The sequence below is a fragment of the Cetorhinus maximus genome, chromosome 15 (genome assembly GCF_964194155.1).
Source record: "Cetorhinus maximus chromosome 15, sCetMax3.hap1.1, whole genome shotgun sequence".
NCBI lineage: Eukaryota > Metazoa > Chordata > Chondrichthyes > Lamniformes > Cetorhinidae > Cetorhinus > Cetorhinus maximus.
In genome coordinates this window covers 95,118,380-95,143,386 of record NC_135893.1, presented here as the reverse complement: position 1 = coordinate 95,143,386, position 25,007 = coordinate 95,118,380, and the positions used below count along the sequence as shown (strand labels likewise).

The 25,007-nt window shown below is 40.3% G+C and overlaps 1 protein-coding gene across 4 annotated transcripts in view; it reads right to left on the bottom strand.

Annotated features, from left to right (window-relative positions):
* Positions 1-25,007, bottom strand: part of zc3h7a (zinc finger CCCH-type containing 7A) — a 90,195-nt gene that overhangs the window by 47,115 nt on the left and 18,073 nt on the right. For all 4 annotated transcript variants that reach the window (XM_078559012.1, XM_078559008.1, XM_078559011.1 and 1 more), the window contains exons 3-10: positions 14,671-14,710; positions 13,714-13,908; positions 13,167-13,325; positions 10,459-10,539; positions 10,299-10,358; positions 8,115-8,154; positions 7,508-7,794; positions 3,018-3,249 (exon numbers count right to left, since the gene is read on the bottom strand). In XM_078559012.1, coding sequence (XP_078415138.1) covers positions 3,018-3,249; positions 7,508-7,794; positions 8,115-8,154; positions 10,299-10,358; positions 10,459-10,539; positions 13,167-13,325; positions 13,714-13,908; positions 14,671-14,710 — 1,094 coding nt within the window. The remainder of the gene's footprint in view (positions 1-3,017; positions 3,250-7,507; positions 7,795-8,114; positions 8,155-10,298; positions 10,359-10,458; positions 10,540-13,166; positions 13,326-13,713; positions 13,909-14,670; positions 14,711-25,007) is intronic.

The following is a 25,007-nucleotide window of genomic DNA, read 5'->3' as shown; positions in this document are numbered from 1 at the left end:
CCAAAGAGAAAAGTATGATAACATATGAAAATACTGATGGGTTAAAATCTTCAGTCTCCCTTACAACCAATGCTGTAACTACGCCCAGAAGTGCTGATCTCAGCAGTATGCAGGAACATAATAAAACAAAAATTAGCTCAATGGACCAGTACAGCAAATGATGGTCTTCAACTCCTTATTTAAAGAATACTTACACTTAATCTCAACGAATAAGGGGCTTAAGGGGGGGGAAATGGTATATGGCAATAACCTTTGTTCCAACTATTCCCTCATTTCGTCAAACCGTATCAGGAATTGCCTTGATTTTTTTTTTTAAGATGTCAATCTAAGATAATAGGAACATAAAGCATGGCATCATCCTTTGTCAAACTTCTCCTCTGATGCAAATTATAAGGGACATTCCCACACGTCTACATGGTAAATAGTGGACTTCAGACCAGCTGGGAGGGTGCTCTGAACCGACCAAACTCAGGAAACCACACTTCAGGCTGGAAATGTTCCAAGGTTGCCTCATTGCAACCCTCAGGCCAGTCAGAAATCACCCCTTCTGTTCTTTATAATGGAGCCACTCCACTGGGAAAACATCAATCTAAGAAATTCCTAATGCAAAAGTTGATGCTGGGAATCAGAAATAAAAAAAAAGAAAATGCTGGAAATACTCAGCAGTTCTGGCAGCATCTCTGGAGAGAGAAACAGAATTCATGTTTCAGGTTGATGACCTTTTTGTCAGAAATGAAAAAAAGTTATCGAGCTGTATCAGGTTTTAAGTAAGTACACAGAAAGACAAATGTGGCTGCGGGAGAAAAGAGAAGATCTGTGATCAGGTAAAAGGCAAGAGATTAAATGACAAAATAGATGAAGGTGCAAGGCAAAAGATGATGATAATGAGACAAGTATCTTTTGTTTGTTTATTTGTCCCATTACTAGCTTCTTTTGCCTTGTCACATCATCCCTTTTGTTATTTAATTTCTCTTGCTTTTCACCCTATCACTGACTTACCATTTTGTTCTTTTCCACCTGCCCCCCTTTCCCTGTTTACATGTTTGCCGAAAACCACGTTTTCATTGCTGATGAAAGGTCATCGACCTGAAACATTGGCCCAGGTCTCCCAGTCTCCAGATTAGTGGGAACTGCCCAGGAAGTTTGAGCTTCTGAGGGCAATACCCCTGCTCCCTGGGGGTGCCTGAAAAAAATCTCTGACTCCAACGGACAGTTCCGACTAGTTACCCAGGAAATGTTAAAAGAAAAATCTTAGTCTAACTCCTTGGTAACTACACAACTCACACCCCAACTCCCCCCTCAACCACCACCTCCCCACAACTGGTAAGTGTTCATTAACACACTGAAAAGTTCTAGGAAAAGCTCTGACCTCTATCACCTGACTAGCCCTCTGACCATCCCCCCACAACCCAACTTGACTACCCCCTGACCCACCTACCCACTCACCTCATCCACTCCCTCACCCACCCATTCACTCATACACTCCTTCACTAAAATGCTGAAAAGCTGTTCATATGTTCCAAAGCTGTTCAGCGTGTTAGTAAACACTTACTAGGATATGGCAGGTAGTGCCGTAAAAAGGGGGCGTGGCTTGCCGTCCCCCAATGATCTTGTGCTACGAGGAAGCAGGTCGATGGAAGAATGCTCCGCGTTTCCAAAGAAGCTGGGATCGAAAGGCCCAGCCAGAAATGTGGAGCTCCGCTGTGACGCAGAAAAGTATAAGCGGAGCGGCAACCTGACAGTGATTGCCGTTCCTTGGAAAATTTGGGCCGTTAACTCTTTCTTTCTCTACAGATACTGCTGGACCTGATGAGTATTTCCAGCATTTTTCTACCTTTATTTCAAGGAAACTCCTGCTAAGATTGCCACTGTCTTCTCCAAAAGGGGGTGACGTCAAACAAAAACTGGTCCCCGAGAGTTCCTTCTTTTTCAGCAAAAAAAGAACCCATGTTAATTTACTCACACAATGTCTGTCTTGGGTACATGGATAGTTAAGCTGCAGTTCAGATATCCTACATTACTGGGGCATCCAAAAAGTTGGCTAGGGTCTAACTACGGCCTGCAAAACTTCTGCTGGAGCAGGGTTCTCTCAGCTTGGGCATAAACCTTACTTCTGGACTTCAACTTTGTGAAGTTCCCAGGCCAGGAGGACTAGGAAAGGCAACACCCCAACTAATCAAAATCCATCAATTACAAAGCAACCTTTTCATGAACTCCAGGCCTCGGAACTCAATTAGTTGAAGCTTCCACGTTTTAGACGACAGAGGAGGGGGAAATGAGCAAAAAAAGAAGGGATGTTATTTGAAGAAGAGCAGCTCTGAAGAAGAGTCGTACAGACTTGAAACATTTGCTCTCTCCACGGACGCTGCCAGTCCTGCTGAGTTTTTCCAGCATTTTGTGTTTTTATTTCAGATTTCCAGCACCCGCAGTATTTTGCTTTTATCTTAGGGATGTTATTTGTTTGTGCTACGTAAAGGGTAGGAAGGGGCTTTTTGCTGTGTGTGCATGAGCCCTTCAATTTGTGGGGCTTGCTTTTTGGACATATGGAAGGAGGGAAGGGATTCTTATGCTCCTGTGTAGAATGTGACATTATTGTCTGATCGAGGGCTGCTCACTAGTTTTGCCACACTTCTGTCCCCTGCCATTCCAAAAGACTTGTTTCTACTACTGTCCTTGCAAACAATTTCACTTCAAGACTCCTGTGACAAAGCAATGTAAACTCGTCACCTCTTGTCAAGTTTCTGGTCTCAATGGGATGGTCGAGAGAGGATGTTTTCAGTGGAGAGACGTTCCCAACATTGAGGGAGCAAGGATGCATTTGAAGCCTCCTCATGCAAAACAGCAATATCAGAAATGTATGAGCGGCAACTCATCTATTTGACATCTATAGGAAAGCTAACAGGGCCGAAAAATATTTCCAATAATGCGGACTGCAATTTATTTAACATTGAAACAAAGAACATAGCAGTTCATCGCATTTAACAAATTTGGCCGTGTACTTAATGAACAATTCTTACCTCTCTGAGATTCCATAATAGGTAGAGAATCTAAGGAGTCCATTCCGGAACCAAAAGTGTCATAGGATAGCATATTCATAGGTAATGAATACACTGATGGCAGAGTCACCGAAGGAATACTATTACTTGTAATTTGAGGTGGTGATGCTAAGACAGGACTGGGACAAGAAATACTGGAAGGCATACTGGCAGGCAAGCTAGAAGAAATATTTCCTGTAAGATTCATGGGCTTCTGCAATTAAAGGAGTAAAACAAATCAGTTTTAGTCATGGCCCAAAATCACAAAGTAGTTAAAGAAAAAAAACTTGCATTTACATATGTTTGATTATGTACATCTCAATGCATTTCACAACCAATGGGTTATTTTTGAAAAGTAGTCATAACTATTGATGTAAACGCCACAGCCAATTCACCCGCGACAAGAGCCAATAAACAGCAAATCAATGAACAGAAAACCTGCTTTTTTGTACACACGAACATACAAATTAGGAGCAGGAGTAGGGCACACAGCTCTCTGAGTCTGCCCCGCCATTAAATAAGATCATCGTTGATCTGACTGCGACCTCAACTCCACAACTTGTGCTGGTTGTGGGATGATTGTTGGCCAACTCACTAGGAGAATTTCTGGCTCTTCTTCAAATAATGTCATGGGGTCTGATCTTTCCACTTAGGCGCATTGGTTCAAAATTTCAACCAAAAGACTGTGCCTCTAATAAAGTAGCACTCAATCAGTTCTGCACTAAGTAGTCCTCTGCCAGACTCAAACTCTCAATCTTCTGACTCAGGAAGTAAATATATCAACTGAGCCAAATTAACACTTTAATCTTACAAATTTATTAGCTTCTGACAAATAAATATACTTTGATTCCACACACATTTTAAGTTACTGGAAATCCACATCCCCCCCAAATAAATTTAAAAGATAAGTACACGTAAATTAAGCTCAGCCAACCAATTTGTCACCTATATGTCATACCAGATTCTGTCCTCCTCATAATGGACCACTGATCAGAAAGCAGAAACAGGTGGATTAAATCAAATTATTTCTAAAAATCCTAAAACATTATTCATTATTAAGACAAGTATGTCTAATTTCACACAACTTTTAAGGAAATCTTCCCAATTTCATAGGACATTCAAATTTTCATTTTACCAAAAAAAAACTTTAAAAATAATCAATTATGCTAGATACTTTTGGTATATCCACATTAGTGAAGCTTGAAAGTCACTGTATGCCAAATCATGATATTGGATGTTATTTTTCTCGTAATAATGTCGCCTGCATCTAGTGGTATACTGCAAATGAGCATTTTAGTAAACTTGTCTTTAGAGAGATGGCTACGAAGAACAGTAAAGAATCAAAGTTACCAGCCATCTCAACTACCGTCCATCAAGATGACTACTGGGGGAGGAGGATGGTAAAGATTTTGCATCAAGACGAAGTTCTATTTACAAGTAGCCAATAATATAAATTTTCCATCATCTCAGTTAATTGTATCTATTTTTCAACAAAAGAAGTGTCATGTAAAAAAAGCATGCAAGACTGGACAATATGAAACTTCTCCAATTGAGAGTACCAATGTACTGTAACAAATTCAATCTCTCTGATAATCAAGTCACTCATCAGGCATGAAAGTGCTAGAACAACTGCAGAGCCTCCATTAGGGCATCTGTAAAATTGCACCTTCAAACTGCAAAAACGTTAATTAATCTTTTACCAATAGTATAATTACTCTTCATGAGACTTTACTTTGGCAATTAAATAACTTTGGCTGCGCATTAATCTGGTTTGGACACTGATGTCTGGAGTCTCCTCTTCATTACGCCCAGAAACAGAATATAATCCGCATTAGCTGTGAGAGACACGGGTAATTTGGTTGCAAACATCAATAACAAATTATATTTAGAAAGCGCCGTTAACATAATTAAAAAGTCCCAAGGCATTTCACAGGGGCATTATGCAAAAAAAAAATGACAAAGAGATGCAACAGGCAAAATCTAGCTTAAAAGACGATGGAATTATGCACACAGGTGAGTTACAGTACTGCAATATGTTCAAGTGTGCACGCTTTTGTTTTTCAAACAGTCATACATCAAGATCTGCAAAACTAGTCCACACCCAATCTTCCAATTGCGCTTATTCAGGGGGTCTCTTCACTTTGCAATCAGATTGTCACACGAAGCAGGAAAGAAAGTAAGTGCCTTGGTGTTTTATTGCAATTTTTTTGTGTGTTCAAAAAAAAAATCCTGAGACCATGGTTTTTTTCTAAATGCATTTTTACGTCACGTTAAAAATTGAAGAAGTTGCCCAATCTCAGATTCTAATATACACTGTGCACGGATGGTTAAAAGAATTGAAAATTACATTTTGACACCGAAAGAAATATATGGTGTGGGTTCCGTGCTTTTACTCAAGCCTTGATTGTTGGCATTAATTTATGCCCATTTCAAGTTTCGGCCAAATCAGGAGGATATTTGGGTGTAACTTGACACTGACAAAAGGTGTGAAATATTAGGTGTATTAAAGGGTCTGCATCTGGGTTGTGCCCAGAGGAAGATACAGCCTAGAATGTTTAGACCAACAGGAAAGCAATATTACAAAAAAATTAACACCAGAAACTGGCAGAAACAATTATAGGTTCTGTAAAACTGTAGGAATGTTCTTCTTTCCCCATCCCCCCTCTTCAGAAGATGAAGAGGTGTGCTGTGGTATGCTTGCATAGGAAATGTGCTCTGCAATCTCTAGCCAAACAAAAACATCATTCATCATGTGTTTGGTTGAAAGGCAAGTGTCAGCTAATTCTTTTGTTGGGAAATAGAGATAGTTTAAGTTGTTATATAGGTATTTGTGGGCGTTAGGAATGAGTTTTAGCTTTAATGTTTAAGTTCAAGTTGTATTTCAGTATCTGTGTTAAGAAAGGTCAAATTGAGTTTTAGTTTCACTTTAGAAGCCTGCATCTCTAATGAGAGTTTTACGCTTTAAGATTATGAGAGGCATGGACAGGCTGGATAAGGAGCAGCTGTTCCCCCTAGTTGAAGGGTCAGTCACAAGGAGACATAAGTTCAAGGTGATGGGCAGGAGGTTTAGGGGGGGATGTGAGGAAAAACTTTTTTACTCTGAGGGTGGTGACGGTCTGGAATGCACTGCCTGGGAGGGCGGTGGAGGCGGGTTGCCTCACATCCTTTAAAAAGTACCTGGATGAGCACTTGGCACGTCATAACATACCAAGTGCTGGTAAATGGGATTAGGTAGGTAGATCAGGTGCTTCTCACGTGTCCAGGCAGACTCGATAGGCCGAAGGGCCTCTTCTGCACCATGTGATTGTGATTCTGTGAAGTTAAGTTAAGCAAACAAGAGTAGAGAAACTGGGCTATTGCTTAGCAACAGGGGTCTAGAGAGGTAGGTCCCTCCCACAGAAGAAACTAGAAACAGCAGAATAATTTGGAAGTTGTTTGAGTTCAGCTGGTTTTTAAGACAGCCGCCAGGAAAGACTAGAGCAAAGGGGACAGATAGCCAGTCCCAAGCTGAGAGAAAGCGTGGGTTTGGGAGAAGCTTCCAAAGTGAGTCCTTCGGGATTGGAGGTTGGAAATCCTCGGGCGAAAGACGGAGTTCAGTGAGACTGGTTGGTTCACGGCGTAACAAGCGTCCGGGGGGGTGGTTGATGAGAGATCCATAGCATCTGATTGAGGTGGGATCTGTCACTTGGTTTCAGAATGTGGTGTGTCTGACCACAGGGTGCCTATTGGTTTACATGGACTGTGTACATTAGAGTATAAGATAGCTTTTGTCACTCGTGTTATCCCTTACAAATCTGAACATGTTTGTAAAGGTATAGCTGTGGGTGAAGGAGTATTGTAATATAGTTAATCTTTTCTTGTATAATAAATGTTTTATGCTTTTGTTAAAAGTTCATTAGTTGATTCCAGTGACTCTGTTCAGTAGCCCCTGTCCATGTATCTAAACAAACAAATAAAAGTTAGGATCTATCAAACTGGGTTCCACTCTGGGATCCCAACTGGGGTAATCTCAGCTGGGATCATAACAATTTTTGAATATGTCACACTGAGTTCAAATCTGTCCTCAAATAATAACTACACAGGCATATTTCCAATCACTGGATAGCAACCAGAAACACAGGCCAATTAAGTTCTCTTCAGCCTAGGAGTGCCAAAGTCAATTATAGCATCCTGTGCACACACCCAACAATTTAAAATCTGGGAGCCCGCCTATAGTACTACGCTCTTTCAACCATATCATTTCTGGTTCTAAAATGATTCAGTGCTAAACATAAGTTGAAGGCAGCAAAAAAACATTCACTTGTACAAAAAACCAACCAGGTCACTCTTGCATGGCTCTGTACACCTCCAGGAGTTGCAAATTGTGATTGTCAGGCACTTATAGCAATGATAGTTTGCCAAACATCGAGTGTTCTCAAGCGCTATTTCTTTAATATGAGACATATTATGAGGAGTTCAGAGTTTTGCTTTACCATTGGAGTTTCTTCTACTGTGGACATAGAATCTAGCAGCTCATCCAGATCTTCTCCTATTTTGTCACCATCAGTATAGTCTAAACATGACTCAGGCACTGAAAAAGATACTTCTCCTCCATTCACCAGTGCAGCAGTGGAAAGATTGGTTTTCTCTGACAGTTGTACAGTGGGTGATGTAGAATTAGAAACAACTGGAATTGGGGCTGAATCACATACTGCTTGAGGGATTTCATCCAAAGAGATAGATGAAGAAACAGAAGGTTCCAAACTCAATCCTGGGAAATCTACAACAAAAGATGATGCTAATGTCAAACTGACAATTCTTACCTCTCAGATAAAAAAATTAACCAAGATTTAATCTTAGAAAAGATCTTTAAGTTGTTATAACAAAAAGGAAACCATATTGAAAAAAAAATTAAGAAACTTTAGCCACCATTCTCTACCAAACTATACATGTAATGCACTTTCAGAGGACAGAGGACAGTTTTATCTAACCTCCCTGGGGCATGCACCTCTAGTCACTGGGAAAGCAATCAAATAACAGACCTCTGCAGGTTTGGCTGTGAGAATGAGAAAGGTGGTGATAAAATTTGCTTCACTTTACCTATTTCAATATCTTCAACAGAATCCAAACCATTGGTGGGCTATAGAGAGAGAAAAAAAAAAGTGTTTGTGAAATAATACTCTCCAAACTCAAATGAAAAGACACCCTCTGGGCTCCAAAAACCTATATTATATACATATATTTCACATAACTCCTTATATATCCAGACCCTAGTTTGTTTTATTATTTCACCTCTCTTATGTTACAAATTTCAAATGCATGCTGTTTTTTTAAATTGGTAGTAGGTGCTAGTTGCTCAGGGCATAACATTATATCATTAACAACTATCAGTACAAGTGTCTTCTATTTGATGCTGTATGCAGGAAGCTATGAAGTTCTGTAGCTTTTTACAGAGACCTCCTACCTCTTAACAGGCTACTTAATGGTCAAAAGCAATGCACCAAACCTTGAGGAGTGGCAACCACTGTTGGATTGCCACTCCGCTCCTTCTATTTTACACAAAGATGGATCTCCGCATTTCTGGCCCGGACTTCCGCATGGCCTCTACAGACATGCGGAGTGCAGCTGTTTTCCTTCTTTACAGCACTGGATCATCGGAGAAAGCCAAGTCACATCCCCTTTTGTGGCACTAGCTGTTGCATTCTGGTAAGTCTTCATTCACTAACACACTAAAAGGCTTTGGGGCATTTAAATAGCTTTTCAATGCGTTAGTGAATGTGTGTGAGGTGTTTGGTGGGCTAAGTGGGTAGTGGGGCAAGGGGTAGGCTGATAGATGGTGAGGTCAGGTCGGGGAGGAGTCGGAGGGTCGGTTGGAGTCAATCGAAGGGGGGTGTCTGAGGATCAGAGGAGGGTTGGGGATGATTTAAATGGTCGGGAGGTTGGGGGTGGGGGATGGGGTCCGAGGGGGGTCAGTTGCATAGTTACCAAGGGAGTTAGACATGGTTTTAGTCTGTCTAATATTTCCTGGGTAACTATCCAGGTAACAGAGTCGGAACCCTCCAAAGTCTCTGGCTTGAACTCAAGAGTTGGAGACTTTTTCCAGAGAGTCCCGGGGAGCAGAGAATTGCCAATTGGAAGATTAGACTTTTCAGGCAATTCCCATGAGTCCTTGCATTGGGACTTCTGAGGGGTCTCACAGCGCATCATCTAGAGTACATCTGGCCTCCGGAAGATATGGGCCAATAATTTTGCCTCTACCATTTTGTTCTCATTCCTATTTTTCCCATTTCGTCCAATTGCTATTTTAGTTTGTGACACAGCAAAACCCATCACAAACAAGGCAAGAGCTGGTTACATATCTGTCCAAGGCTCCTCAGTCAACTGGGAGCAGATGTGACACAGCAGTGCAGTTTACCCAGTCTTTAAGTTCCCCATTTCCCTCGAATCATTTTAAAAGGGACAATGTTTCTAAATCCATTTAAAGAGCATAAAAATTGAGTATTTAAATTAACTTTCTCAGTCTCCTCAATCAACTGTTTAAATAAGTATACCCAATTAATTAATCAACATTATTTTTGTAGAGTCCCATCAAATTTGTTATCTCTCCATTGACCATGGAGACCATGCTGACTGCAGGACAGAGCCACAAACTGGTGTTGGACATTTACCAATGTTGTGCTATACCGGCACTGCTTCAGATATTATAAGAAAGCTGCAATTAAATGCTTAAAATAAATCAGGAAATACAAGAACGTTTTATGCAACCTTGAGGCCATGAGCATTTTTGCTCATTTCGCTGTTGTACACTTTTAGAGTCTTTAATTTAAATGCACAAAAGATCGAATACACAAAGTGACATTTATGGCAAAAAAAATTTCCTGATTTAGAGTGGTAGACCTGTTGAGACGCTCTGCAATTTGTGTTTACATTCATTACCAATGTAGCAGTTGTCACAGTAAGCTAACACTTGTAATTATTGCAGATTTTCTTTCAAATCATCAAGGAGAATTTTTATTTGCTTGCTATTTATGAAGGAATAGTCCTCTACTGCCTGCTAAAACAAAGTTTATTTTTGACGTTACAAATAAAGTGAGATGCCAACAAAGTCCATTCTTGTCATAGCACTCCCACCCGAGTATTTTAAATTCCCCATTGTATCAAAAAAAAATAATTGGTTTTGCCAACTTTAACTTCTAATGAAGTAGCAACTGCCAAAACTTGAAATGCTCACGAATATTGAATAAATACAATATACTTAAAACATGCTAACAAGAAGGTCCTTACTTTATCAGAAGATTCAGCAGAAGATATAGAACTGACAGCAACTATTGGGTTCAAGGGAGGCTAAAAGAGAGGGACAAACATTCAATTAAAATAAGAGTATAAAGATTTTGAATTAAACTTTAAGAAGAAATTAGCTCATTGCAAAGGATGGTGTACTCACTTGTGCTCTAACATAAGCTTTCCGAATTTTCAATCCCAATATCTGAGCCAGCTCCTGGGTTAACTTTATTACAACATCATCCTGAAATATATAATTTTAACACATTTCTCAATTTGCCCTTAAAAACTATTATTTTGGACAATTAACAGATGTCTAGTACTGCACTAGCCAACAAAGGATAAGACAGATACATTATGAAGGCCAAGGCTGCAGGTCACAACCTTCAATCAACCAGTACAGATGAAGTTCATTATTAATAACAGAAAATGGTTTCAGCTATTGTTTGACACAATAGCTTTTCTGGAGCTTTGCAGTTTTGGGAAATGAACAAAAACACAGCTTGGATTCAAACAGCAACAACTTCCTCTTATTCCCTGCAGATGGAGGGAATAAGTTGAGCAACAACTGTTTTTTTTAAAAATTCATTCATGGGATGTGGGCTTCACTGGCTGGACCAGCATTTTTTCCCATCCTGTGAGAAGGTGGAGGGGAGTTGTCTTCGTGAATCGCTGCAGTCCATGTGGTGTAGATACACCCACAGTGCTGTTAGGAAGGGAGTTCCAGGATTCTGACCCAGCAACAGTGAAGGAACGGCGATATATTTCCAAATCAAGATGGTGAGTGACTTGGAGAGGAACTTCCAGCTGGAGGTGTTCCCATCTATCTGCTGCCCTTGTCCTTCTAGATTGTAGTGGTTGTGGGTTTGGAAGGTGCTGCCTAAGGAGCCTTGGTGAATTCCTGCAGTGCATCTTGTAGGTGGTACACATTGCTGCTACCTTGCATCTCTGGTGGAGGGAGTGAATGTTTGTGGATGTGGTGCCAATCAAGTGGGCTGCTTTGTCCTGGAGAGTGTCAAGCTTCTTGAGTGTTGTGGGAGCTGCACTCATCCAGGCAAGTGGGGAGTATTTCATCACACTCCTGACATGTGCCTTGTAGATGGTGTACAGGCTTTGGGGAGTCTGGAGGGGAGTTACTCATCACAGGATTCCTTGCCTCTAACCTGCTCTTGTAGCCACAGTATTTATATGGCTAGTCCAGTTCAGTTTCTGGTCAATGTTAATCCCCAGGATGTTGATAGTGGAGGATTCAGTGATGATATTGCCATTGAATGTGTGGTGGTTAGCTTCTCTCTTGCTGGAGATGGTCATTGCCTGACACTTGTGTGGCATGAACGTTACTTACCACTTATCAGCCCAAGCCTGGATATTATCCAGGTCTTGCTGCATTTGGACATGGACTGCTTCAGTATCGGAGGAGTCAGGAATGGTGCTGAACATTGTTCGCTGATAATTGCACACTGATGATTGCACACTTCTAACCTTATGATGGAAGGAAGGTCATTGATTAAGCAGCTGAAGATGGTTGGGCCTAGGACACTACCCTGAGGAACTCCTGCAGTGATATCCTGGAGCTGAGATGACTGACCATTTTCCTTTGTGCTAGGTATGACTCCAACCAGTGGAGAGTTTTCCCCAATTCCCATTGACTCCAGTTTTTCCTCAGGCTCCTTGATGCACACTCAGTCAAATGCGGCTTTGATGTCAAGGGCAGTCATTCTCACCTCAGTATATGAGGAGTCACAAATGATGTTGGGCATCAAAACATAGTGAATTTTAAAAACAGATCACTATCAGAAGTTCTAAACTGTGTCTTTGATTCACTTTGAACCCTACATTTAAAATTATTATACTGAAGGCTGGAGCTGATAGGAACCCAGGTAACAATTTAGAAACAAAAACAGAAAATGCTGGAAAAACTCAGCAGGTGTGACAGCTTCTGTGGAGAGGGAAACAGAGTTGACATTTCGAGTCCATAGGGACATACAGACTCGGAACATCAACTCTGTTTCTCTCTCCACAGATGCTCTCAGACCTGTTGAGTTTTTCCAGAATTTTCTGTTTTTGTTTCAGATTTCCAGCATCCGCAGTATTTTGCTTTTATTACAGAAACAAGAGGATGCTGAAATCACAATATTTCAAAGGGATGGAGAAAATCTGGGTCATGCTTTCAGTAAAGTGAAAAGCTACTCATGCTAATTTACTTCTCTCTACCCTCCCCTACCTAAGTTAACTGTTTTATCCTACATCATTAGGTTCCCAACCTCATGGACTGCTTATAAAATGAGTAAGAGGATAGCCACGGTGATTCCAGAACCCTGCTAATACCACTTTCTAACTGGCATTGGGGGACAGAGAAAACCTAACCAAAGTTCAATTGCCCTATTTCCTTTTCCTCCTTAAAAGGAAGTCCCTTATCTATTGATGGCACATCCCACCCCTACCCCCAGATAGAATTGCCGTGACTGGGGACAAAAATCACCGCACGTTGAATAGCAGAAACAAAATCAACATCCTGGCATTTGCAATACAGCAACACAGTGAACACTGGGGCAGAGTTTCCACATCACTTTGAAATACCATGGCATTCAGGTTGCTAGTATAGAGCACTACAACCAAAGCCATCATCAATACTTAGTTTTTTTCCAGGCATGAGGTGCTCACTTTTCTGATTAAACTACAATTATCAGTAGTTGCCACTTTTCTTTGAAGTTTATGAGTTGCAGGCCCCTGAATAGAGGAATTGCTCGATTGTAAAGTTATAATCAAAAATACATTTCATACGTGCTGACTGTGCAGCAATAACAGGTTGAAAATGCAATATTTTCTGAATAATGGTTGCCATGTAGATGTAACTGCCACTGCTCTTACCTGCGGCACAGCTAGTGAACACTTTGCAACAACATCATAGGCTTCTTTATGCCTTCCTAACTCTTTCAGGGATTTTCCTTTTCGATAGAGTGCTCTGTAGTTATTATGATTCAACTGCAAAGCTTTGTCACAATCATCTAACACCTGATTATAGAGACCCTAAAGTAACAAGAGAGCAGCACAGATCAGAAACATTCCTTAAAAGGTGATGACAGTCACAATTAGCTTTAGAATTCAAGAACTTTATGGGGGAAATAACGGGGGGCAAAAAACATTATCCAGTGATCTCTGCAGGAAGTGTGTATGCACGTGCTAGGGGTGAGAACAGGGCTGGATTCAGTTATATTATCAAAGTCAAGCGGTGTATACCCAAGAAAAGATATCCATCTTTAACCCCAGATAATTTTGAAGCAAAATTACATGACAGATTGCCGTGGTCACTAAGGGCGATTAAAATCTAAATTGTCATTACACTTCATATGAAACAATTAGCAAGCAAGTCTTTCAGTATATATTAGACCCATGTTGCTGTGTTTTTTAATCTTACCATATTCAAGTAGCAGGCTGCACGATTTGCATACAGCTTCTCTATTACTCCATTTACAATAATGACTTCTTCAGACGCATAATCAGCCACATTTAAGGCCTCAGTATACTGATTCAAAGCATCAGCCCAATTGCATTTTCTGAACTTATCATTTCCCTCATCATACAAATTTTTCACAAGGTCTTGAAGAAACACCTATAAATTAAAATAATTAATGTACAAACAACCTTCACATTGCGCAACAATAAACTTTACCCTTTCTCAAAGGGGAAAGAAAGTGTAAGGGGAGGGCTTTGTTCCAAATGCTTCCCCCTTTTTAATAGAATACAATATTACCTTCCGCCGCTCCCCCCACCAACCAAAGGCCACCTAAATCTTTATTAGCAAGAATCTTCGATAGGGCTTCTCTAAATCTGGCAGGCCACACCGGTAACATTGCTTAGATGCCAGCCATGTGGTAGTATTCTTACCACTGAGTCAGACAGTTGTGGTTTCAAGTCCCATCACAAAGGCTACTTCCATAATAAATCATAACCATCTTTAGCATCTGTTTCCCCTTCCATCTTGCTTAAAACATGTTTACATAATTCTAGGGGGTTAAAACGTGCTCATCTCAGAGTGAGCTGTTATCCTATATTTACTCCAGGGGTTGCATTATTAGTAAATTTACTATTGTGCAAGTTCACTTATGCATTTTCCATCCAATTTCCCTCTATACACAGCATTCAAGTAATCCAATACAGGCAGCTGTTGGAACAAGTAAATCTTTCTCTGAATCATATGATCATTCTGATGTATTGCAATTCCAGTCTTAGGAACCCAAGTGTACTTTTCTTAAGTTTAAATTCTCATCAACTTGTAAAATGTTTCTCATTACCCACACCCTCCAGAAAAAGTACTAAAACTATTAGCTCAATTAGTATACATTAAAAATATTTAAAGATACATTGATTTTACCTTATACTCTCGCTCAGTACCAGGATAAGGCAATGTAGACCTGCAAAAAAAAAAAGTCTTTTTTTTAACATATTCAACTCATCAAAATCTTTCCAGCTCCTTTTCCAACCATGATTATACTACAGAAACAGCTTTTTGTAACTGTCAGCACCTTTATAGTCAATATGATACAGATTACAAAAACAAATAGCCTTCCTTTCATCCTGGCCCATCTAAATTATATTTTCCATTTAGCACAGTATTAACCAGGATACATAACTTCAATTTTAAACAAGCTGCTGCGGAGCAAACGAGCATTAGCTCTACCACTGCCTATAGCCCACCTACAGCAGTATCAGCCTCTAATGGAAAAGAAGATGTTGTTACCTGCAACAGATTAATATTTAACATATAGCTAGCATATATATTTTAAAAATTGACACTTGGGCCACTGCAGTAACTTGGCTTGGTTTGCTTGGGCCACTGACAACTTAACTCATTAAGTATTTTGGTTTCTGCCCAAGAAAAAAACAACAGAATTTTGATCTAATGTAAAAGCAAAATATTGCAAAGCCGGAAATCGGAAATAAAGAAAAAAAACGCTGGAAAAACTCAGCAGGTCTGGCAACAACCATCGAGGAAGAAACAGAGTCAATGTTTAGAGTCCGGAAGACTCTTCAAGGATTTTGACCTAGCTGCCTTAAGCGATGACCAAGTCAAAACTTTGCATTGTATTCCAAAAGAGCCTTTGGGATTGATTTGCAGCCAATCAGGGGCAGGTTTTTAGTGACCTGGGTCCTGAACAAATCATGAATAAATGAGCTGGTAGAGACACAAAAATAAATTTACAGTTTGACAACTAAACAAAAGCTAAACTGGAGGAAGAACAGGAAGTAAAAGGCCAATTTATTTTTTTAAAAGAAGAAATAACATGTACCTGAAACAAAAAAGAATGCCTTGCATTTATATAGTGCCTTTCATGACCACCTGACATTTCAAATTGCTTCATAGCCAATGAAGTGCTTTTGAAGTACTTTTTGAATTACTGTTGCAATGAAGTAAACACTGCAGCCAATTTGCAGACAGCAAATGTGATAATGACCAGATCCGTTTTCATGGAGATTAATATTGGTCAGGACACCAGGGATAAATCTTCTGTTTTTCTTAGAAATAGCGCCGTGTGATCTTTTATGTCCATTTGAAAATGCAGCCAGGATTAAAGTGCACTATTTAAGGTGCATGAATGTTGTAAACATTCCATATTCAAAGGGGAATAGGGTGGTCATCATGACCTTTATCAATGCCATTCAATTACTGAGGCAATAAAGACTCAGATAATTAAGCTGTTTCTGGGAAACACAACACAGATATAACTGACAACTGATCAAAGATTTTTTCCGTAAACTGCTACCTAAATAAGACTGATGTATGTTTAAAAGCCAATTTGATGGGCTTTATACCATTTAAACTTGTACACAGTGGGTGATTAACTGGGAAATTGTAAGTGCTTTGCTAATGATTAGCTGCCCATTGACATTGAATGAACAGAAGATTGCAGATACTGGAGCAAAATTTTACGACAAGCTACCCTCTTTGTGCAAGACCTGGCCAGTGGTGTGGGCCATAATGCCCAGCATGGCCAAAATGATTTTGAAAACCTGATTGCAAAGAATCACACACATGCATGCACACATACACATGCACACGCTCAAGCAATATTACCATGCTACTTTTTCTAACATGTCTCATTAATTGGCTGATTTCAAAGATAATGAGACATTGCTCTTTCAATCCATAATTTTTGTACGCAAAAGCTATATAAAGCAAAAATATCAAATTATAATCTGGAATAGACTGTTCAAAGATAGCATTTTCTATTCTTATCCTTTTCCCATAGGCCTTTGTCTCCAAGGTTCAGCGACTGGCCCAAATTACCCAGGGCCATTAAAATGCAACAGCGATTAAGAGTCCTCTCATAGGAAACTACAGGCTAAGAAAATATAATGCAGTTCACCTGGCTGGTTTCAAATAATTAATACCTTTCATTCACCAACTAGGAAATATCTAACTAATTTCCCTTTTAAATTTTTCCATCGCCTCTTTGGCCTGTCCATTCCATATGATTTAAAAAACAGAATGCCTGAAGTCCTCAGCAGATTAGGCAGCATCTTCAGGCAGAAAAAACGGCAATGTTACAGGTCTGTGCTCTTCCATCAGAACTGAAACATTATCTCTCTTTTTCTCTTCACAGATACTGCCTGTCCTGCTGAGCATCACTAGCATTTTATGTATTTATTTCAGATTTCCAGCCACTGCTATATTTTGCTTTTGTATTCCATATGATTGCAACCAAAAGTCTTCATTCTGAACCAGCTACACATCTTTCCTCTAAGTTTGTCCCATTTCCCTCATTCTAGAGCCTGTAGCAAATTTTGAAAGTATCAAGCTTCAATACTTTTGAACAACATCTCCTGGTCCATTTCTTTAGAATAAATCTTAACATCTCCTCATACTCAGCAGTCTTTATGTAGCTATCAAGTTTGGTTGCCATTTTCTGCACATACTCCATTACCTGAATTTTACGGTTGTACAGTGACCATAATTGTACACAGTATTCTAGCCATGACCGCACAGATTCATCTTCACTTCCTAATGTTTATTTCTCTGGCTCTTTCCACTGCCTCCGAGCTTCCCATTCCATATGGCTGCAACTCCGATCGGCTTTAGTTACTGCTGTTGCAAACAGCACTGTTGATTTCACTTAGCTTTGCACTAATGTCCACCGATTCCTCTCGTGTCACATCCTGTAGCCTCCCACTAAGTTTATTTCCCTTCCCTAGTCTCATTACCCTACATTGGTCCAAATGCTATTTGCTGCTCAATAGTCCACCTTGCGGAAGGGAGGTGTCGGGGGTGGGTCGACGATCTCAGTTGGCTAGATGGCTCAGGTGTGGATCAGGTTAACACCAAAAGCACAGGGTCTGATCCCCTATTCTGGCTGAAGCAAACTGCAGTAAAAAACCACAGCACTCTCGTGTGCTTCGGGCAAAAAACTCAAGAAGAAGTCATCCAATTTTTAAGCCTATTTAGATGCCTTTTCATCTGTTTCTGTCCTTTCCATAACGTTTGAAGTCCCCCTGCACCCCCCCCCCCCCATTAAATGCCACCTGCAAATTTAAGACAGTTTCGTTTCTGTCCCCATGCCAAAACACTATGAACGCCAATAGTCCACCAATTGTTCTGTGGCACCCCATCTCTAATCCCTCACCACGTTCACACCTCTTTTCACAGCCATCTTTCAGTTTAGCCAATTGCATACAAACATGAATTAGGAGCAAGGGTAGGCAATTTGGTCCCTTGAGCCTCCTCCACCATTTGATAAGATCATGGCTGATCTGACTGTGGCCTCAACTCCACTTTCCTGTCTACCCGCTGTACCCTATAACTCCCTTGTAATGTTCCACTTTATGAATCAATCTAAAACTGAGTAAAGATTGACTTTTGATCTCCTCTGCCAATTGGCTGTCAGAAGTTTAACAGTAACTGGCCAGTTTTTCTGTCAATCATAAACATTTCTGAAAATTTCCTTCAAGACACATTGCCCATCTTGGATGAAAACACTAAACTTAAATGGTTTGTGGCAACGGATTTTTATAGGAAATAGACACAACTTCCTCAGTTATACTGCAAGACAGCATAAATTAGGAGCGGGAGTTTCGTAATTACGAAAAGCACATGCTAGCGCCCTCCCTTCTGAAGCAAAACTAAGGACTTGATAAGAACTTGAATGTCAAACTACCCAAATAAAACAGCTTTAATTGTCAAATGATTTGAAAAAACAAAGGTCTGAGTCACTGCGTGTCATTCCGATCCTCAGTTTGGCGAGCGCACCGTGGAGTTGGCTATGCGCCGAACTGTCAAAGGCCTATTAAAGCCATTCATTTACTAATTAAACTGCTTCTCAGGGCAGCCCATCCAACCTTAAGGTTGGCAGGCAGGCGAACAGCCCAGGCAGGCGAACAGCCCAGGCAGGCGAACAGCCCAGGCAGGCGAACAGCCCAGGCAGCCTTCGCATTTTTCATGGAGCCTCATCCATGGGCGGGATGAGGTTTCATGAAGGTTATATAAAACTTTAATAAAAATTTTTAATTAAAATTCATAGACATGTCCCAGCTCATGTGGGGACATGTCCGATTAATTTTAAAAAAATCTTTCTTTCAGGTTTTCACAATGAAATAAATCTCCGAGGCAGCTCTGTCCTCAGGGAGATTTCTGCATTCTATCACTCGCATGCACAAAGAGCGCAAGCCCCGACTCTCCCTCCTCCCCCCGCCCGCACAGGGAGCACTCAGTGCTTCCGGGTGCGCATCACGCTGGGTAGGCCTTAATTGGCCCGCCCACTTTAACATGGCGTCACACAGCCAATCACGGGTAGCAATCGACTGCGCGCCCGCCCAACTCGCATGACGGGGAGAAAATTCTTCCCAGAGAAACTCAGAAATCGTGTTACTCCATGAGGAGAGTGTGTCAAGCTATATACATGCTGGGGGAATTACCCAGATGGATGCTCAGGCTGCACCCATCCACAATATTCAAACAGTGACAGCTGTAGGATAAATATTTATTGCAAATGCAGGTTGAGGCCTTCTAAGGTACTTTAGAATTTTATAGTTTAATAAAATTCGTTATGAAAAACTTAATTTCTTAAATGGTTTTAAATGTTGCAAACCTTTCAGTATTTTAAGCATGTAGTCAGGGAGCCCAGTGGGAAAACTGGTTCTTTTACTGACAGATTTTGTGAGCTAGTGATTGTTGATTTTTCTCATTAGATCTTAGGTTCTTAAATTTCCAATTTCCACTTTGATTTTGTTTGTTAACCTTGAACAGTGATTTTCAATGTTTTATATATAGAGTTAGACTAATATTGTTTCACGCGAGTGAGGATCACTGGTTTTGAGAACTGTCATCTCAAGTTGATTGGAGCTTTATTAAATATTAATCTGGGACAGGGCATTCTTGTACATCATTTTTTGACTTAAAAGGCACATTTGACATCCATTCAATCTGGTCTCAGAAGCAGAACTGACTTTAGGTTTCTGAAGAACAATGAGCACTTTTTAAGTTATTAAACTTTTAACAAGTGTTCAAGAAACCTAAAAGTTGGTCCTCGTTCACAGTGGGGACCCAGTACCAGGATCAAAAACATCCAAAGGCTAAAACTGAATAGGTCACAAGCACACCTTGGCAACGGAAGCTCAATGAACCCGATGCCACCCAACGAGGTGCTGAGACGACTTAATCGAAGTATACATAGGAAGTATGCTTTAAATAAGGCAAATCAGAGCAATGCCATATAGTTGAAGTGCAATGATGCAACATCCTGGGCCAGCACCTTTGAGTATGTGAGTCTACGTCCTCTCATTCAAGTTATTGAATAAGTCAATTTACAAGTGCTAAATTCCCACTTTGTTGTTTTATTGTTGCTAATTCAAATTGTTGGATTTTTCTTGCACAAGATACAATGGCTTCTCAGGAGTAGATTATGTGCAATATTTTCAACTGTACTAATTTGGATGCTTTATTCATTTCAGCTCTGACATTTAATTAGAATGTTATAAAAATAGTGGTAGGGATTTCAAAATTTAGAAAGTCCTAGTTATTAATTATACCCAGTATTATTTGTACATTGTATGTCAAAGTAAGTGCAATGCAATTACTTGAAGCATATGAGAGAAATCTGTTAAGATTAATACCATAACTTTGTAGTTATTCTGCTCAGCTGGCAACAAACTACTGAAGTGTTAAAATCGCAATTAATATAACTGGTGACATAAATGTTCATTATCTTAAATGTCTCATGTAGTACAGCTCTGATTCTTAATCTTAGAATTCTCTAATCCCCATTGCATTGTTTAAGGTTCGCCTGAACCAGACCAACATTTGTAGAAAAATATACTGGAGAACGACAGATATTTGCCAAACACACTGGCTTATTGGCATCATTTTTAAACCTTAGCAGTAACGAAATGCAATAATGTAATCTATTTTTTGGAGTATTATTTATTGTTGTCACTGAGTGTATTCATACCAAAACACCATGAAAAAACTGCAGTTAATCTGGATGCTGAGCAGTGGCGTAGTGGTATTGTCACTAGACTGGTAATCTGGAAACCTAGGGGTAACGCTTTGGGGACCAAGGTTCGAATCCCACCCAATTATGGGTTACCGTAACATATCTTTAATTTAATTTGAAACCTATATAAAAATAAAAAGAATCTGGAATTAAAAGTCTAATGATGACTGTGAAATCATTGCCAATTGTCATAAAAACCCATTTGGTTCACTAATGTCCATTAGGGAAGGAAATCTGCAGTCCTTACCTGGTCTGGTCTACACGTGACTCCAGACCCACAGCAATGTGGTTGACTCTTAAATGCCCTCTGAGAAGGGCAATTGAGGATGGGCAATAAATGCTGGCCGAGCCAGCAAGGCCCACATCCCGTGAAAGAATAAATTTTTTAAAATGTATCCCACAGCTACCATCACATAAGTTTTTATCGTTTTAAAGCTCAAAAGGCTTTCTTCAAGTTTGGAAAGCCAAAAATCAAATCATATTTTGTATTATTAGTTTGACTGGGAGCATATTGTACTTCTGGTAACAGTACTATTTATGGTTGTCTAGTGCAAATGCTAAACCTGATAAACAGGTTTCTGCAACACAGATGTTGCAAACAAGGGTGTTTTTTTGGAAATGGTTAAAAAAAAACGAATAATGGAGGACAAAGCACACAGGCCTCCAGTGGTAACAGCAGTTGGGGCGAACGGTTAGCTCTGATGTAATTTTTAACATGTACCAAGACAGAAATAAAAGATATGTTACAGTAATCCATAAACTTTAGTGTCCTGTCTTAAAACTTTCCTGTGCCACAATTTTGAACATCTCTTAAGAATAGTCATATCAATAATGCAAGCAAGTCACTCTTTAAATACTGGATTTCTGAATGGCTTAAGAACTTTCTTTAAAAAAAGATTTTAGCCAATGAAAGCATGGATGGTTTTCCCTGTTCCTAGGTGTATGGGAAGAACAGCATGAAATTAGAAAAAATAGATTATAAAAAGTAAAAATGTTACAAAATACAAAACAAAGTATGACAGATAAAATGGGTAGATGACTTGTTTAATTTTTTAAACATTTATTATTGTAATTTAGGATAAGCATTATCATATTAGACCAACAGGTCGGCAAGTTTATTCAGGGAGTATTTGTCCCTTATACTTAAGTTTTTAAAAATTATTTTAATGGGACTTGGGCGTTGCTGGCTAGGCAGCATTTTTTTACTGCCCATCTCTAACTGTCCTTGAGAAGGTGGTGGTGAACCACCTTCTTGAACCGCTGCAGTCCATGTGGTGTAGGGACACCCACAGTGCTGTTAGGGAAGGAGTTTCAGGATTTTGACCCAGAAACGATGAAGGAATGGTGATATAGTTCCAAGTCAGGATAACGTGCGGCTTGAAGGGGAACTTCCAGGTGGTGCTGTTCCCATCTATCTGCTGCTCTTCTCATGCTAAGTGGTAGAGGTTATGGGGTTAGAAGGTGCTGTTGAAGGAGCCTTGGTGATTTGCTGCAGTCCATCTTGCAGATGGTGCACACTGCTGTCACTATGAACATCCACTCCCTCAACCACTGATTTAATGTGGTGGATGAGGTGCCAGTGCAGGCTGCAGTGTCCTGGATGGTGTCAAGCTTCGAGTGTTGTTGGAGCTGTACTCATCGAGGCAAAAGGAGAGTATTCCATCACACTCCTGACTTGTGCCTTGTAGATGGTGGACAGGCTTTGGAGAGTCAGGCGAGTTACTCTCCACAGGATAACCAGCTTCTGACCTACTCTTGTAGCCACAGTATTTATATGGCTGGTCCAGTTCAGTTTCTGGTCAATGATAACCCCCTAGGATACGGACAGTGGAGAATTCAGTGACGGTAATGCCATTGAATGTCATGGGGAGATGGTTGGATTCTCTATCGTGGCAGATAGTCATTGCCTGGCACTTGTGTGGCGTGAATGTTATTTGCTACTTATCAGCTCAAGCCTGAATGTTATCCAGGTCTTGCTGCATAGGGACACGAACTGCTTCAATATCTGAGTTGTCAAGAATGGTGCTGAACATTGTGCAATCATCAGCAAAATCCCTACTTTTGATCTAATGATAAAGGGAAGGTCACTGATGAAGCAGCTGAAGATGGTTGGGCCTAGGACACTACCCTGAGGAACTCCTGCAGCCATGTCCTGGGACCAAGATGATTGACCTCCAACAACCACAACCATCTTCTTTTGTGCTTGGTATGACTCCAACCAGCGGAGAGCTTTTCTCCACCGATTCCCACTGGCTCCAGTTTTGATAGGGACCCTTGATGCCAAACTCGGTCAAAAGCAGCCTTCAAGTCAAAAACAAGTTCCAGCCTGTCTAAATCCACAGCAATTTCACCTGAGAACTGCATGCATATAGACATTGGGCAAGAATTGAATTGGCTGCAGCTACAGTACTCCACATGGTCAAAGTGTTTTGTTGACAATGACTGTCAAAACTCATGCATGAATAATTGTCTCTTAGGGAAGGAAATGCCTGTGGAAATGCATCCTAGTCAGTCAACGTTTTCAGCAGAGGATAGGGATTGGCCAGTGAAAAGGGGAAAAAAAACTGCTAACATTTAAGTAATTTTATGAGTGTGTTCTTTCATCAGCCAAGGGAGGCATGCATTTTCTAGGAGCTTCCAGCAATCTAAGGATTTGACTTATTGCTGCTAGTTTCAAAGCTGCCCTCACTAGATTTATTATCTTGATACAATTGTAATTAAGTGTCTTTATATTACTGAATTGACAAGCTAATAAAAAAGCTGAACAGTTTTCGGAAAAAATAAATTACCAAAAGTAATTTTTGCCCTCTGATGTTGTGTTCTTTATTGTTATAAAGTGCTCTTTAATTTACCTTAATGAAATTCTATCCGTGACAAAATCAATTTACCTCTGCCACAATCATAATTTATCGACACACAGAAATAATACAAAAGGAATAAGTCAATTAACACCACACACTAGATGCATGTGGCAATCACCATATCAAGAAATTAAAAATACATCAGCCTGATACAATATTTTCTAGTCACATGAGTTAATTACTCTGAATAATATTTTCTAGTCACAAGAGTTAATTATTCCGAATAAACACTAAACACCAACATCATCACACAAAACCAATATAGCAAATTGATGGCCCAGATCTTCCAGTCTCCGAACCGACCCAAGATGCTTGTCCTGCGGAAGTCCCAATGCTCTGACCCTATGGGAAGTTTGAACTTCCAATGGGCAATTCCCCTGCTCCCCGGGGCCCTCAGCGGATATCTCAGACTCTGAATTAGTGTCAGAGACTTTGGACAGTTCTGCAGTACTTACTAGATAGTTACCCAAGAAATGTTGAACAGATTAAACTTAGTCTGAATCCTGGGTAACTACAGAACCACCCCCCGCCACCGCCACACCACACCACACCACACGATTACCACCCCCCACCGAGCTAACCGGAGTAGCCCCCAGCCATTCTCTGGTTTTATAATCAGTCTGGGTTCCATTAAGAATACACAACAATATGCGAATTTTTTGACAATCTGTAGTAATCAATTAGATAAGAATACACAAATAAGTGATCTGAGGAAAACAGATCTATATCTTACACACACATACACTTCCTGTTTGCGCACTTTAAAAAAAACTGGAATTCAAACGTTTCTATGACGGAATTTTTAAAAAAATCCACACACCTGCAATCACATCTATACAATTACTGGAAATATTACCGAACACACCACAAGTGTGTAACTTATTGGCTGGAAAAAAGAAAACTGGAACTCCCATATTTTCATGCTGCTGAGGTATTTGATTTCTGAACTGCTCCAAGCACTATCTATTGCAGATTAATTTACACTTACCAAAATAACAATGCCAATTAAATACCTTTTTAAGTGAAGAAAATTAAAAGTAGGATCAGGGAAAAATGATAATAAGATCTTTCTTATTCAGCGTGTGGCTCAGCATGCTGGTGCACCGATACACTGGCTCAAACCTTCCATGGACTGGATGTACGAATAAGATGTGCATCAGGATCCTGATGTGGGACCGGTCCGGAAGGTTCAACTTCCGATGGGCAATTCCCCTGCTCCCCATGATTCTCCAAGAACATCTCCAGTAGTCTAACTCCTGGGTAACTACAGAACTGATCCCCCAATCATTCTCACTGACCCCCAGACTGTTCCCAGACCCGACTGCCACCCCACCCCACCCACCTGCCTACTCACTCATTCACTC